The sequence below is a fragment of the Silurus aristotelis genome (assembly GCF_946808225.1).
Source record: "Silurus aristotelis genome assembly, chromosome: 8".
NCBI lineage: Eukaryota > Metazoa > Chordata > Actinopteri > Siluriformes > Siluridae > Silurus > Silurus aristotelis.
In genome coordinates this window covers 18,706,162-18,722,743 of record NC_139581.1, presented here as the reverse complement: position 1 = coordinate 18,722,743, position 16,582 = coordinate 18,706,162, and the positions used below count along the sequence as shown (strand labels likewise).

Below are 16,582 nucleotides of genomic sequence, written 5' to 3'. Positions count from 1 at the left end.
CCTGGTGAGGGCAGATGTCTAGAAGAAGAAGTTGTTTGATGGCAGGGAGGGTAACTGGGATGTCTGTTTCTAAAGTAAACCCTTTGTTTTGGCATCAAGGGCAAGATGTTTTGGTCAACAGAAACTGTATCAGGCAACAGTGATGGGTCCACTTCTTCTAAAAGGAAGTGGTAGTTAAGCGAGTGTAAAATGTAATTGCCACATTGCAACTCATTTTACAGAGCAGAAACTTTAGGACTTACCCGAGACTGGAGGTGGCCTGTGGGCAATAGTGCGATTGTTCTCTTGTGTGACTATGTTGTTATTGACGTTGTCTGCCACTAGGGGACGGCATGCCAGAATTCTACAGGTGTAGACGCATCTTTTGCGGGCATCCAGTGTACTCCAGTAGACCCTTGAGCATCTTGAAACAGAGGATGTGAATTATTATACTTTATAATTTTTTTTTACATTTTTTTTAATATCACACAAAAACACATCAGAACCTAATGGATTACTTACTGATATCCAATGGGAAAGAGTTTTCTCTCACAATCTGAGAGCTCTGTTAGCATCCCCAGACAATCAATAGTCATCGAGCCTACATTCAGAATAAAGAGGGTAAAGTTCACATTGCCATAAATTATAATTATATAATAATATTTATAGAATTTGTAAAAATATTAGACAAAGACTCCGTAAATACCTATCATCATGTGGACGTTATCTGGTTCAAGGCCATGGCGAAACTTTCTTCTTAAACTAATCCCTTCAAAGTCCACCAGAATCCTCCGGGTCACTTCGAATCCTGTTTCTGACAGTACCTAAGCAACAATTCCAATATTGTTATATGTAATGATGAGTTGCACGAATATTGAGAATGCGAAACACTGATCATGTTGCAAACTTTCTTACCTCGCCTTTGATTGAGTCTCTGTGCCGCTGACAATACACCTTTTTGTCTTCCAGAAAGGTGCAGTGTGACTGACGAGCACACATGAAGTGGTAGTTACTTGAGCAGGAGGCAAGGCAGCAGCCTACAGTGGCTCCAGGCTTTTGACAGTTCTCACAGCGCTACAAAGGGAGAACCATTAAATATTTCACGGTAGCTTGTAAATCCACTGAACAGACACCATACAAAAAGCAAGTGCACATTAACATCGCCTTACCAGCTGTCTGCCACGGCTTACTGCAATATGGACATTTTTGAGAGAGCCATCGTCATCCTCAAACACCTCTGCTGACCACAATGCACAGTTCACATGAGCCCATTCATTTTGGCCAATGTAAAGCAGCCTTCCGCATTCCTGTCCGAAACAAGAACTCAATGAAGCACTGAACACGAATGATGTATTTTACTGAAAAAACAGTATAAAATTTCAGTATAACATTTCCTATATACTTCAATATATAATATACAAACATTCTAGATCAAGATAATCTGTGCATTCTCATGTAGCAACTATTTAAACTGGAGCAGTGAAACAGAGGGTTCTGTAAAAGCCAAGTTATACATCTGCATTAATGCATTTTTGTGTCCTTGTGTCAGAGTGCAGACAGAGATGTGTTAGCATAGATGCAGTCCTCTTAAAAGTTAGCTACATGTGTCGCTGTCGCTGTGCTGTGCATCTGGAGTGAACTGCCAAGTGGCCGGGAGATCTTTCTGATTGTGTACATGGAAACGGTTTGACGAAATGTTGCTACGCTTCTCTGGCACTTTTGATCAAATGCAGATTAATACTGTTCAAATCTAAGTGATATTACTGAAAGTACAGCTGTACTACAAAAATCAAACACCAAGAGCCAGGTCCTGTTCTCGTTCACAAGCTCCAAAAATGCTTTTCAAAAGTGTCCAAATATATTATAGATCGCAAAGTTTAAACATAGTCAATCTGTTTAGATCTCAGACCAGCATCTTTAATGATATTTCTGCCCTATCATAAAACTAACACAGTGAACAGAGAGTACAAACAGGCACAAGTTTCAGGTTTTGCTTCACACATAGTGATATGATCACATTACTGTATAAGGAAACCTGCCATCATATTATTGTGTTAATATAAATATGATTTATAGAGTATGATGCCTAATACCAGTTGTAGTTTATTATATTGAACAGTTTAATCCTGCAGAACAGGGTATTTTACATCCTGTTTTTTTCTTATGGACTCCCAAGTATGTAGGTGACATAACCCTCAGAAACACAGCTAAAATAAAAACAAAAGTAACATATTTACAAGATGGATAAAATTGTGGGTATAGCAAAAGACTAAATTGTTCCAAAAAAAAAAAAAAGGTCCTGAAATCAGACAAAAAGAAAAAAAAAAAACCACAATGCTTTAGTCAAACTTTGCCTGGGAAATTATGAAATCATGCAGGATTTTTTTTTTTCTTTCCCCCATATTATGTGCAAGTATGAATACCTGGGCACTTGCACAGAGACATTAAGGAGTCCTGCTGAGCTCACAGAGACTAACGTGCAGAACTATAAATCAACCCTAATGCTTTGTTATGCATTAAAACAGTAAGAAGTTTTGGCTCTTGAGATTACTTTCTCTTTGATTCATGTTTGTTTGAAAACTGTGCATTGACTTACATTTGTCTTCTCATCACCATAGTTCAGACAAAGTACACATTGTCTATCGTCACCAACACCAGAGGGAGGGGGGAGTTCGGGGTAGTCCTCTTGACTCAGGTCTAAGTCATTTTGGTGGTGGAGAGAGAATATAAGAAATAAAATGAGGAATCAAAAGGTCTCATTTTACACATTTCAGTCTGAAAAACAATGTCAGCTGAATTTGAGTGCCCTCACCATGTTTTAGCTGTGCAGGTGGAGGTGGAGGTACAAGTGGGAAGTCAGGTTCTCCAGGAGCTTTAGAACAAGGAGCGGGAATAATCTTCATAGAAAGATGATGCTCGGCACACGCCATCTCTTCCCTCTCTTGCCACTGGGCGTAGTTGTGATCCAGAGAAGGAGGTAGTACAGCATTCGGAAGTAAACCACTACTGCAGCAGAAAGAAGAAAATAACATCACTTGGCATTACTAGATTTAATAAAACTGCAGACACGGACAGATTTACCGAAATATTCCCTGACCGTTTCACCATTAAAATCATGAGAATAATCTTCTCATGTACAGAGGTCTGCTAAAGACGTAAACAACTAGATCATAATAAGGAGTCAATAGAGGAGTATATATTACAGAAAGGGGATTCTAAAACATACAACACAATGCTTCACATCCCCATGAATTATTCACTTTAACAGACAATGTGTACTACAGTCTCACCACAGGGCAACCACAAGACTTGTCAAAGCACCTAAGTGAAACGTGATGCTGGTCTCCAACAAAGGAACTAAACCATGCATTCCCCATGGACAGGTGATATTTGTGCTCTGAAGGAGAGCAAGGAGTGAGAGATACCCACACTGACAAGCTGTTACATCTTCAAATTATATCACTGTCATTGTACCAGTCAGATGTCTGCTTTCTTGTATCTACATAAAATGTTCAGATACTAAAAACATCTAAGCATTGTTTAAATCAGTTTTTTTTATATATAATTTTAAAAGATAAAACATAAAATTGCATTTTGCTTTGTTTTTTTTAAGTAAAAAAAAAAAAAATGTTAGCCCTGAATTCACTTCAAACAGCAGATGATTATTTTGTATATATACAGTATCCGTTTCTATATTTTGTAAACTGCATAGCTGGTTTTGCAAAAATGGCTATATAATTTTAAGATCCAACTTAAAATAAATTCTGTAGGAAGTGCACACCATTGGATTAATAGCATCTTTTGCTTATTTGACCTCTTTCCTACAATGGCTATGGTGTTTTTGAGATCCATCTTTTCACACCACATAGGACAACTGAGGAACTATTACAACTATTACAAAAAATTCATACATAAACTAATAAAAAAGAAAAATAAATCTGTGTATCTGATTTTTTTTAATAATATTTTAAAATGTATATTTATTTGGTAAAATGTTAGTATTGCCCTCTAACAACCTACATGTCATTCCCCACACCTTACTACACCCCTTACTACCTTCTTCAGCATAAATGTATGTTCACCCTTTTGTAATAGTTGTGTAAAAAACTATAAAAAGAACATTACTTATAATCTTACACTCCAGTGCTCATGTTAGTTCTCACTCTCCAGTGTTCTGTATTGTTGAAAGATTTATGTTCAAACACTTGATGTCACCCAAATGAGGATGGGTTCCCCTTTTGAGTCTGGTTCCTCTCAAGGTTTCTTCCTCATAACATCTAAGGGAGTTTTTCCCTGCCACAGTCACCATGACTTGCTCATCAGGGATAAATACACATCATTCACCTTAACTGTTAAATTCTGTAAAGCTGCTTTGAGACAATGTCTGTTATGAAAAGCGCTATAGAAATAAACTTGAGTACTAAACTTGTACGAGTCCCTCAGTTGTCCAAAGTGTGCACACAGATTGATCTCAAAAATCATATAAGTCAAATGTAGAAAAGAGGTCAAATAAGCAAAATATGATGGAAAACTAATGATGTGCACTTCCCGCCGAATATTTAGTAAGCAGAAGTTACACACTAGGGGGCTCATCACAAAGTATCCAGGTAACAAAACAAAGAAATAAATCCTTCATTTATGCATTTACATTTATGCATTTAGCAGTAATAAAAATCAAGTGTATGTCAAATCTTTTACTTGTTCAACTGTTGTGAAGTGTTTGTACATTTTTGTTTCTTGTGAACTATATGTAAAAATTTGTAAACAATTTTTTACAATTAAATTAATAAAATAAATTCCAGGCAGTTCAAAATAAAAAACTAAATGTATTGCAATGCTTATGATCGACAATGACCTGTGAACTGTAAATGCTATTGAGACAAACAACATACAAATAATGTAAAAATCTACCAAAACAGAACCTCTTAGATAAGAGAATCTGCTATGCTTCAATAGAAAACACGTTCTTTAAAATAAAAAAATAAAAAAATTAAAATCCGTACTTGTAAGGGACTTTGTGTGCCTCCCAGAATTTAGATTCCTTCACCTTGAACCAAGGAAAAACCCGTTCCATTTGCTATTAGGAGAAAAGCAGTGTTAGTGTTATAAACAGCAGAGCCCCAGGCCTGAAGCACAATCGACTGAAAACACTGTGCTTACACTTGCTCAGGCCTTACCCGAATAAAGAAGGACTTCACCATGCGGTTGTTCTTTCTGCTTTCTGGCTGACCTCCCTCTAAATTAATGGCTGTTTGGACGATTCTCACAATATCATCACTAAAGTCCAGCTTAAAGACAGAATAAGAAGAAGACAGCAATATTTAGTTCTTGGGAGGAAAAAAAAACCTGTCATCCAACCCGTGCACATTTAACAAGCCCTTGTAAATCTGGGCAGAAGGACATAATCCCACAAATAGTTAACTGGATTAAAACACACAATCTCTTACCACGGATTTGTAGTGCCCCGAATTAATTTTCTTCTCAACAGATTCTAAATCAAGGGGTGAATCACTGGGAAGGGAAACTTCTGTAAGAAGAGGAGGATCAGGCCCTTCAGGGGAACGTCGTGAAGGAAGGCTCTCTTCGGTTTCTGGGTTCAACTCAGGTGGCTTCATCACTGCCTAGCACACCACAGTACAGAAATCAGACAAAGATCCAAAAAAACAAAAAAAGGTCCAAACAGGTTGATATACTTTGTTGAGAATAGTTACTTGTCTGTAATGGAGAAGGTGAGTGGAAGTGCGGGAGTTGAGGAGTGCAGTAAGAACTTGGCGCATACTGCTCTGAATGTCCTTCTCCAAGGCAGAACGCCACTTCGGTGGGTGATGCTCAGTGCAGTGAACACAGGTGTAGGCCATGTTTTTAGGCTGTCTCGACAATAACTCGCACATTTCATCTACAAGAAAAATAGTACTTTTTTATTTCCTTGTCTGCATAAACAATACTATGATAATCACAGAAAACAAAAAGCGTAACTATTTTTCCCCACTTTTCCCACTTGACAGTTCACAGAAGCACAAACAGTCCACTCACCGGTTAGATTCTCACATTTGGCATGAACCCAGAGATCACACTTTCCACACTGCATTATCTTGTTTTCATAATCATAGTCACAGCACTTGTTACAGAGAGGGCAGAAGTTTCCTGCAGAAAAAATTTTTTTAGATTATAAAATATAATAAAATACATAATATTGTACCTCTAACATTTATCAGTGGGATCAACGCAAACCTTTAGCAAAATGTTTGGCACAGTCGTGACACAAGGAAAAGTCATGTGACCACTGGGCATCCCAAGTCTTTCCTGGTTTGGTGGCCCCACAACTTTTACAGCAGACACACTTGGTGCAAATCTGTGGAGAATATTCAACTTTGTAAATAGTAAAGCTGCAAGTAAAACTGTAAATTGAGAGAAACAAAGGAAGTTTGTCATACCCAGATTTTTTTCTTGGTGGGTCTTGTAGGATGGTTGGGTCCTAGGCACTCAGGGTGAAAGCTGTTTCGGCACTTGTCACACTCCAGCAGCTCCTGTGTGGAAGGACAGATCGTTTCAGGCTGGGTTTCAGAGCTAATTCGGGTTTTTCGAAAATAGACTGAAAGAATTGCAGTGGTAAATAAGTATTTTGATTTAGTTTCATGTCTGATTGCTGCCCCAGCTAACAGTTTATACCTCAGACATTTTTAACAAAGCCAACTCCAAAATTAAATGCGGATAATTATTAGTGTGTGTCTATCCTTTTATATTAATAAAACACCAACATTAGTGTTGAACATTGGAGTGCATTCAAATCGAAGGTCCTTCTGACCCTGTCAAACATGTAGCCTTTAGTTTACATCTGGTATTAACGTGCAACTCGATGTGATCAGGTGACAGGTGGTCAGCAACGGCAAATGAGGTCTCAGAGACGCCTAATTCAACAATGTATTGGACTAGCTGACAAGTCTTTTTTTTTTTTTTTTTAACACACTAAATGCAGAATACTGACTCCATATTTTTTTCACAACATTAACAGACTATATTATCCATGTAACAACTATACAACCCCTTAAACAAATTATTTAATCAGTATCATAAAGTGTTATAAAGAATTTGTTAGCAAAGTTATTTCTTAGAATCATCTTCCTTTATGATCCTTTATGAATTTATGATCCATCAAGTGACTCATACATAAAATTGATGTGGCCTGGGCAAAATTTGAGTTCAACAGCTCTATTCAAGTCTATATAGAAAAGCTTGAGTAGATCTGCTGTAACAAGATGGGAAAAATGCTAGCTAGCAATGTCTTGTGCAGCCCTACCTTTAACTTTGGTTTGCTAATTTGCCCATAGTTCACACATATCAATCATTAGATGTGGAAAAATTACATTAGAATATTATTGTAAAGATTAGAATCCTAACAACAGTGTTTAAAAATGAAACAACATCCAACAAACCAAAACCCTTACTTTAGTCTTCTGGTGCTGCCGGCCACAGACATGACAGAAGCGGCACCGGCGACAGCACCAGTTTTCCCATTCCTCGTTTAAGGGGCGTTCAGTCTCCCCCAAGCAAAAGATATGGAAAGGCTCACAGCACACCTGGCAAAACACAAACTGTGGAAATTCCACACAGTCAGTAAGAGAACATTGTTGTATAATTCAGTGCCTAAAAGGAGGGAGCCAAAGCTTCAACCATAGCCTGTAACCTAATCAGGCAAAAGGGTACTGTATTTTTCCATCATCTAAACCAAAGTAAATATGTAGTGCCAAAAACGTTCTTACCTCTACGTTGCCACTGCTAGCACAGAGAAAGCAGACTACTTGTGGGGTGACTGGCACAGAGGTGAGAATGCTGAGCCCACCCATTTCCCACACCTTCTCGATGTCAAAGTCCTCCTTAAAATCCACTCTAATTCGATGCACTCCGTCGGAGGGTGGTTTCTGCTTGGCAGTGCCCCCAATCGAGGGAGTGCTCAGGAAGTTTAAAGTACTGCGGTCAGATTTTGTGACCATCTGTTTCTCCTGTGAACAACAATTCAGGTGGGTGGTCACAATCTGAGCCAAGTAAACAAAAAAAAAATAAAGCTTTGCAAGATGCTCTCACCTTCTCCTTTGGTTTTGACTTTGGTGGAGTACCACAATGAACAGGCTGCTTTTTTACTTGCTTTGCTTCTGTAGGTGGAAATAAAATCAGATCTATCTGTATTCAAATCCAACATCCATTTCACAAAAAAGGCATAAGGTTGACAATGTGAGGAGGTGAATAATTAACGGTTCCTACCCAAGGGTGCAATAGATGAAGACTGAGTATGCTGCTGGGGCTTCTTTTTGAGTTCATTAGTTGGTGACTTTGTGGGTCCTTCCTTTTTTGCTGAAGTCTGGGTTTGCTGCTGCATGATCTCTTTAGATGGTTCCAGTGGTTGGCTAGATGACGTGGTGTGCGGGGAGCGGGATAAAGGGCTAGACATCTTTCGGTCCTTCTTATAGGCAGAACTCGGAAAAGCCAAGGGCGGTCTTGAGTCCTCTGTGCTAGGAACTAAAGGGAAATTGCCATTTGGGGAAGAGCTGGGTGGTGGTGGGGATGGTGGCTGCTGTTTTTGTTTAACCTCTTCCTGTATTGGGGGTGGAGTGCCACTTTTCTTTACTGGAGGGTCATCTTTTATGGGAGCTGGGGTGGGTTTGATGCTTACCTCAGAACACAGAGGTTTGACAGAGTGATGAGCTTCTTTTTTTTCTGGCACTTTGTTTTTCTTCTTATCTTTTTTACCTAAAAAAGTAAAATGCAGTGTGTACATGTGAGAAATCAGAAAGTGTTGTTTGAAGTCTACAGGCTTGAAGAGGGGGTGGTACACTGACCTTTTCCTTGTTTCTGAAGAAACATTTTTGATGGCATCCACTGCAAGTTCTGGCATTTCCTCTCCCTATGACAAATCAGAAGTAAATCTGTCTGTTAAGCACATCTGAAGCATTCAAATTAATAAAGCGTGCTGGTAATAAAATGCACAAATGCACAGCCAATAAGGGTCTATATCTCACATTATAACTGTAGTGTTGCATTTTCATTTCATTTCAAGTGGAAAAATTTCATTAATACTTTCATTTGTTTACAAAAACAAATTTAGATATATATTAATATCTCATAAAAGTGAGTACACTTCTCACATTTTAGCAACCACCTTCTCAAGAGACAATACTATAGAAATGAAACGTGGATATAATTAAGAGTAGTCAATTCACAGCATGAATAGAAGTATAGATCTGGTTGTGTGATAGTGTTTGGGTTGTTTTTATGTTGGAAAACTGCCATTCAGCCCTGTTTCAGAAGGGAGGGCATCATGTTCTGCTTCAGAATGTCACAGTAAATGTTGGAATCCATGTTTCCCTCAATGATCCGCAGCTCTCCAGTACCAGCAGCACTCACACAGCCCCAAACCATAATGCTATCAACACCATGCCAGAGTATAGCCTAATTTCTATTTTCCTGGTACTCCTCTTGGGCGTCACCACACATGCTGGACACCCCCTGAGCCAAACAAGTTTATCCTAGTCTTATCAGACCACAGGACATGGTTCCAGTAATTCGTGCTCTTGGACAGGTTGTCTTCAGCAAACTGTTTGCAGGTTTTCTTGCGAGCCAATTTTAGAAGAGGCTTCCTTCTGGGATGACGGCCATGCAAACCGACTCGTTTCAGTGTGCGGCATATGGCCTGAGCACTGACAAATGGACCTTCTGCAACCGCTAAGGCAATGCTGGCAGCACTCATGTGTCTAAAAAGCAGCTTCTGCACCTGCACAGAGACTTAACCTCTTTGATGGACCCTTGCGAGGCCTGTTCCGAGTAGAACCCGTTTTGGAAACCCTCTGTATGACCATGGTCACTGCACTGTAACTCAGTTTCAGGGTGTTACTGATCTTCTTATAGCCTTCTTATAGTCTTTGTTAAGAGCAACAATTCTAATTCTCAAATCCTCAGAGAGTTCTTTGCCATGAGGTGCCATGTTGAACATTCAATGGTCAGTATGAGAGAATTGTATTTAAAGCATCACATTTTAACTGCTCCAATACAAGATACACACATTTGTGTGGTCCTGTCAAATAAAAAAAAATTAACATGATAAATAGGACATGTGGCTTTGCATGGTTAATTGACGTTAAACTGTTATCACTTAGGGTGTACTCACATTTGTTGCCAGGTATTTTGAAAATAATAGGCTGTATGTTGAGTTATTTTCAGAGGACAAATTTGTAATGTCTGCTATAAATACTGATAACACAAATACAAAATTTTGAGTTACAATACTTATCTTTATACTTCACACTAAACATAATTTTATTTCAGTCCAAAATTTAGGGAGACCGGTATTGGCAGAAAGCGAAACTGTCAAGAAATGACAGTAAACTTTTTTCCCCTTCAGATTTTATTTTCACAACTTACTTGCAGCATTGCTTTTTGATGTTGCGCCCCCCAAACTTAGGCTTATCCAGACAATTGGCACAATGCCCGCAGTCTTCTGGGACTTGACAACCAGGACACTGCCCGCAACGCCGTGAGCGTCGACCCTTTCTGGGTGTGGCTTCCTGGACTGTTTTGTGTCTTGTTACTGGTTTTACGGGAGGGGAGGATGGCTCTGCCTCTTCTGAACCTGCCACTGAAGATTTATCTAAAAAAGAACGACTTAAATGTAAATACACAAAAAAATATTCACACAATGAATTAAAACAAAGACAATGACTACTAGAAAAGACTTACCATCATTCCCCATGGAAGACAGGATCTTTTCTCTCTCCTCCCATGGCAAGGCACTAAGGGTGGGCATATCATCTGGGAACACGGCACGATTGCGACCCAATGCTACTGCAGCACGACGACACACATGCTTGATCCGTGGACCACGAACTGATGCTTCTGAAGAATCACTTTCCTGACCCTATGCAAGCAAACAATACACTGGATAAATCATTGTGTGGGGGGGGGGTTCCATTCTGAAAATGTGTGTGGTGTAAAATCAGTTTTCCTAAACATATTATGCAGGATTTAACAAATCCCCTATTAAAGGACAAATGATTTACTTAGAAACCAGAGTAACCAAGTATTGCTTTATTTGTGAAATGGCCAGACAAATTTCAGGCCTGCCATAATTCAAAAAACATCATTTAACCGTGGAGGGTAACAAACACCAGAAGAATTAGCTTCATTTTAAAAACAGATGTCCAAACTATTTACTATGTACTTCAGTTGAGGCTTTTTCCCCATGCATCTTTAGCCTATTCATTTGGTCTATGCAATTTGGGACCTGAGTTTTGGGAAAAGGAAACTAAAAGGATTTACAGCATATAAACACCTGTTAAAGTTTCCCATGAATAACCAGCTTTACCCAAACTGCAACTAAACTGTCCCACTTTTATTTATGCCGGTCAGAAATAGTTATATACTCTCACCCATCACTTTATTGAAATCATCTGTACACCTGCTCATTGGTAATGAATAATGTAAAAATGTCATGATGTTTTCTAATCTTCAACTGCATGGTTGTGATGCCAGATAAAGGTAATCTGAGTTGCCATAATGTTCCTGTCAGTGTGCATGAGTCTGGCCCCTCTCCTTTTACTTCTTTCATTAACAAGGCGTTTCTGCCCACAGAATTGCCACTCATTGGATGTGTTCTTTATTTTTGCACCATTTGTGTAAACTCTGGAAATTATTCCAGAGTTCTTATTCTTCTTTTGGCTGCTCCTGTAAGGGAGATCACCCGTCTCCATACTGCCCTGTCCTCTACATCGGCCTCTTTCAGATTAACCACCTGCATGTCTTTGTCTTTCCCACATCCATAAACCTTCTCCTCAGGCTTCCTCTATTTTCCTGTATGGCAGCACCATCCTCAGCATTCTTTTACCTATAAACCCCAGCGGAGCGAGTGGGCGACGACTCGGCAGCATACTAAGCCAAAGCTAATGCTAAGGCTCATCGATGGGAGCACCACATTCCTCTTCACTTCACGTGTTCAAAAGGATTATTCTCCTCAGTGAAGCACCTGCTGAGAAATGCAGAGCTCCGGTTATAGGAGACTCATGACTGTGTAGCAATGAACAGCTCGAAACACATCGTCAAGTTTGCAGATGACACGACTGTGGTGGGTCTAATCAGCAAGAACGACTAGTCAGCATACAGAGAGGAGGTGCAATGGTTAACAGCCTGGGGTGGCGTGAACAACCTGTCTCTGAACGTTGACAAAACCAAAAAGATGGTTGTGGACTGCAGGAGAGCACAGAGCGACCATTCTCCAATGAATATCGATGGATCCTCAGTGGAGATCATCGAAAGCACCAAATTCCTTGGTGTTCATCTGGCGGACAACCTCACCTGGTCACTCAACACCAGCTCCATCAACAAGAAAGCCCAGCAGCGTCTCTACTTCATGAGAAAGCTGAGGAAAGCCCATCTCCCTCCCCCCATCCTGACCATGTTCTACAGAGGGACCATTGAAAGCATCTTGAGCAGCTCAATGCCTGGTTTGGGAACTGCACCGTCTCAGATCGCAAGGATCTAAAGAGGATAGTGAAGACAGCTGAGAAGATCATCGGAGTCTCTCTCCCCTCTATTATGCACATTCACACCACACACTGCATCCGCAAAGCCAACAGCATTGTGGATGACCACACACACACCTGTCACACACACTTTTCACCTTCCTGCCATCAGGAAAACGGTTCCGAAGCATTCGGGCTGCCACAACAAGACTGTGCAACAGTTTTTTTTCCTGCAAGCCATCAGGCTCCTCAATACACAGAACTGAATGGAACTGACACACACTCACTCAAATGTGTGTTACCGAACTGCACAACCTGAACTTAACACACACTCATTACTCATTGCTTATCTCAATCTCAATCCATTCCACCATCATTTATTGCTAGAGACTCAAAGCACTTTTGTACGTCGCTCTGGATAAGGGCGTCTGCTAAATGCTGCAAATGTAAATGTAAATGTATTTATTATTATTTATACTCGACCGCATTACACTGTTTACCTGGTTCCCAAACCAGGCAGTGATGCAGCTGCTCAAGATGCTCTCAAGGGTCCCGCTGTTTTTGCAACTTTGAATCTATTACACTGTTTACATGCTGTTTTTTGCACCTTTGACTCTTACACTGTTTACATGCTGTCTTTTGCACCTCTTGGCTGCTGCTGTTTTTTGCACTTTATTGTGTCTGTTTATATCCCAGTTAAAGTTTTTATAGTTCTCCTCGCACAGTACTGTATAATCAAAGTATACAGTAGGTTTACTTATCGGCGGTATCTCGGAGTTTGTGTCTTGTACAGGTCATAGTCTCAGAACAGGACTAGTTAACCCGAATCTATCCAGAGCCAAGGCCAGGGAGCAAACAAACAGGCTAAACCAACCGTCTGCTAGCTGCATGGAGTCGTCACTCAGGGGCCACCAAATTTCTCCCAAGCAAAACCAAAATGTAAAGATTCTCAAAAAGTCAGTTTAAGTAACTTGATTAACGTTAAATTTATAATTTTTTAAGCCTAATTGATTAATTAATTTATGAATTAATAAGCCTGAATGCACAGCCAGCACATCTGCTAGGATTGTTGAATATTAGATCTCTTATGTCAAAAGCGCTGACTATAAATGAAATAAGTTTAGGAATTAAGGAATTTAATGTTTAGCATTAAATAAACCTAGTCCTTCTGGCTAAACTTGCATACACCAGCCCTAACTAAATGGCAGAGGAGGCAGTGTCGCAGCTATTTATAATAATAATCCAAGCGCCACACAAAAAAACTAAACACAAATGTTCTTTACACCAACATTAAATACTTAGCATCTGAAAGCAAGTCTAGTCAGTTAATTCCATTAATTATTATTTATAGACCCCCAGGGCCTTACCCTGATTTCCCCAAAGAATTTGCAGATTTCATCACAAATCTAGCTACTTCTTTAGACAAAACTTTAATTGTTGATCACTCTAATATTCATTTTGATAATCAGGAAGACTCCTTTAAGAACAGCAGTTGTGTCCATTCTAGATTCAGTAGGAATTAATCAGAATGTCATAGGACCCACTTATAGTGGTGGACAGACTCTTGATTTAATACTAACATTTGGATTCTATATATTTAAAAAAGTGTCATAATTCCACAGTCTGAAGCTCTCTTTTAAAATCTGCCTCAGTCATAGCATTAGTACCTTGCCACCTCACCTTGTTAAGCATACATTCACATCAACTACTGCAGTGATTTTTTATTAATAATCATCCGGAGCTATCGACATTAATTAGATCTCCGTCTGACCCTGCAGAGCTCGGCTGGGCTACTGAATGCCTAGAATCAACGTTCCGTTACACTCTAGATGATGGAGCTCCCCTTAAAATCTAAATGATCCGGGAGAAACCGTAGCACCGTAGTACAATGATCATATGCGCACCTTAAAACAGACCACACGGCAATAAGAACGTAAAAATGGCATCAAACCAAACTGATAGTATTTCAAATAGCATGGAAGGAGAGTCTCCTGAGTGATAGAAAAACTTTTAGTGCAAGGGGAATAAAAGCACTGCACTAACATGCAAACCATCAATAGGTAGTAATAATTTCATTAACCTTTTCAATAATAAAATAAAAAATAATTCAAACTTACAAATAGCCCTGTAGACAGCATTATAATTATAACAGACGATCAATTACAAAGTTTTACTCCCGTTTAAGAGAATGACTTAATTTCATTTATTTCCTCATCAAAATCATTAACTTGTATTCTCAATCCCTTGCCTACAAGTTTCTTCAAACGGATAATTCCAGAAGTATTTGAACCTGTTCTAAAAAACCTGTTCTTCCATCAGCACTGGTTATGTACCTAAATCTTTCAAACTGGCAGTTATCAACCCCCTAATTAATAAACCTCTCCTTGACCCTTGTCAGCTGTTGTCAAACCTCCCCTTTATCTCCAAGATTCTAGAATCTTGCACAGCAGTTATGCTCACATCTACTTAGGAATAACTTTAGAAATGCCTCAGCCAGGATTTAGGCCACATCATATCGCAGAAACAGCACTAGTTAAGGAGGTAAATGACCTGTTATTGGCCTCTGATCAGGGTTGAGTCTCCTTACTTGTTTTGCTCAACCTTAGTCCAGCTTTTGAGACCATTGATTATAATAGACTTCTTGCTAGACTAGAAAGAGAACAGCTCTCTCCTGGCTTAGGTCTAATTTGACTGATCACTATTAGTTTGTTGATGTAAATGGTGAGTTCTCCACTCTGTCTGAGGTAAAGTTTGGTGTTCAGCAAGGATCTGTCTAAGGCCCGCTGCTTTTCTCATATATATATATGCTGCCTCTGGGTAAAATTATATGTAAACATGGTATTAGCTTCCATTGATATGCTGAGGATACACAGTTTTATATTTCAAAAAAGCCAGCTGAGAGAGATCAGCTTAACAATGTTCAGGAGTGTGTAAAGGACATTAGACAGTGGATGCTTGATAACTTCTTTCTGTTCAACTCTGATAAGATGCGAGTACTTTTACTAGGACCACATGCAGCTGGAAGTAAACTTTCCGATTACGTAGCATCTCTGGGTGGTCTTTCCGTCTCAGTGTGTACAGTAGTCAAAGACCTTGGTGTAATTATTGACTCTAGTCTTTCCATTGAGGCTGGTGTGAATAACAATCAGGATATCCTTCTTTCACCTTACAAATATTGCTAAAATTAGAAATCTGATGTGTTTACATGAGGCAGAAAAACTAGTGCATGATTTTATTACATCTAGAGTAGACTACTGTTATGTTTTACTGTCTTGGTGTTCAAGCAAGTGCATAAATTATTTAGTTAGTCCAGAATGCAGCAACAAGAGTCCTTACTAGATCTACAAAATATGACCACATCACCCTTGTTTTAATCAGTCTACACTGGCTCCCCGTCAAATCTCGCATTGATTATGAAATACTACTACTGACATATAAAGCACTTAACGATCTCGCGATGCAGTATCCCAGTGAACTACTGCACCATTATGATCCCCCATGCCTACTTGGATCTAAAGATGCAGGCAATTTGTTAGTACCTCAAATTATGAAGACTACCAGCAGGGGGCAGATCTTTCTCTTACAAAGCCTCACAGTTATGGACCAGCCTTTCAATTAGTGTTCGGGACATGGTCTCAGTGTTAAAGTTGATGCTGAAAACATATTTAGTCAAGCCTTTAATGGGCAGGTTTTTCGTAGGTAAAGGAGCACATCTCAAGGGATCATGTGTATACTGTTTGGTGAACTGGGATATTTGTATGCTGTCGTCCCCTCGCTCTCAAGCATTCACTCAGGTTTTTTGAGGGTGGTGTGGCAAGCAGTCTCTTATCCCAGTGATCCCTCATGCCTGCGTTACCTTCTGGCTCTCCCTTTTAGTTATGCTGCCATAGTGTGTCTTGCCAATTCAAATTGTCAATCCAGCTTTGCGGATGGATTTGGACTGTACTTAATGACAACAATCTGCTACAATGACTCAGAACTACAGCTGGAATTTGATTACAATCACTACACACCTCAACATCATCTAGCTGTAATAAATTGACATTCAGTGCCAACCAGATTAGGATGGGATCCCTTTTGAGTCTGTTTCCTCTCAA

The 16,582-nt window shown here is 39.5% G+C and overlaps 1 protein-coding gene across 10 annotated transcripts in view; it reads right to left on the bottom strand.

Moving 5' to 3' along the window:
- Positions 1-16,582, bottom strand: part of kmt2a (lysine (K)-specific methyltransferase 2A) — a 50,808-nt gene that overhangs the window by 13,838 nt on the left and 20,388 nt on the right. For 3 of the 10 annotated variants that reach the window (XM_083549333.1, XM_083549335.1, XM_083549334.1), the window contains 22 exons: positions 10,708-10,885; positions 10,393-10,618; positions 8,814-8,878; positions 8,230-8,724; positions 8,062-8,126; positions 7,740-7,979; positions 7,425-7,571; positions 6,414-6,506; positions 6,211-6,331; positions 6,013-6,123; positions 5,691-5,875; positions 5,427-5,600; positions 5,157-5,267; positions 4,983-5,056; positions 2,795-2,985; positions 2,576-2,685; positions 1,149-1,286; positions 895-1,053; positions 686-803; positions 502-580; positions 243-403; positions 2-157 (listed from right to left, as the gene is read on the bottom strand). In XM_083549333.1, coding sequence (XP_083405459.1) covers positions 2-157; positions 243-403; positions 502-580; positions 686-803; positions 895-1,053; positions 1,149-1,286; positions 2,576-2,685; positions 2,795-2,985; positions 4,983-5,056; positions 5,157-5,267; positions 5,427-5,600; positions 5,691-5,875; positions 6,013-6,123; positions 6,211-6,331; positions 6,414-6,506; positions 7,425-7,571; positions 7,740-7,979; positions 8,062-8,126; positions 8,230-8,724; positions 8,814-8,878; positions 10,393-10,618; positions 10,708-10,885 — 3,397 coding nt within the window. Of the gene's footprint in view, position 1; positions 158-242; positions 404-501; positions 581-685; positions 804-894; positions 1,054-1,148; positions 1,287-2,575; positions 2,686-2,791; positions 2,986-4,982; positions 5,057-5,156; positions 5,268-5,426; positions 5,601-5,690; positions 5,876-6,012; positions 6,124-6,210; positions 6,332-6,413; positions 6,507-7,424; positions 7,572-7,739; positions 7,980-8,061; positions 8,127-8,229; positions 8,725-8,813; positions 8,879-10,392; positions 10,619-10,707; positions 10,886-16,582 lie in introns of all 10 variants that reach the window. The other 7 variants (XM_083549338.1, XM_083549339.1, XM_083549340.1 and 4 more) reach the window with 5 other exon arrangements.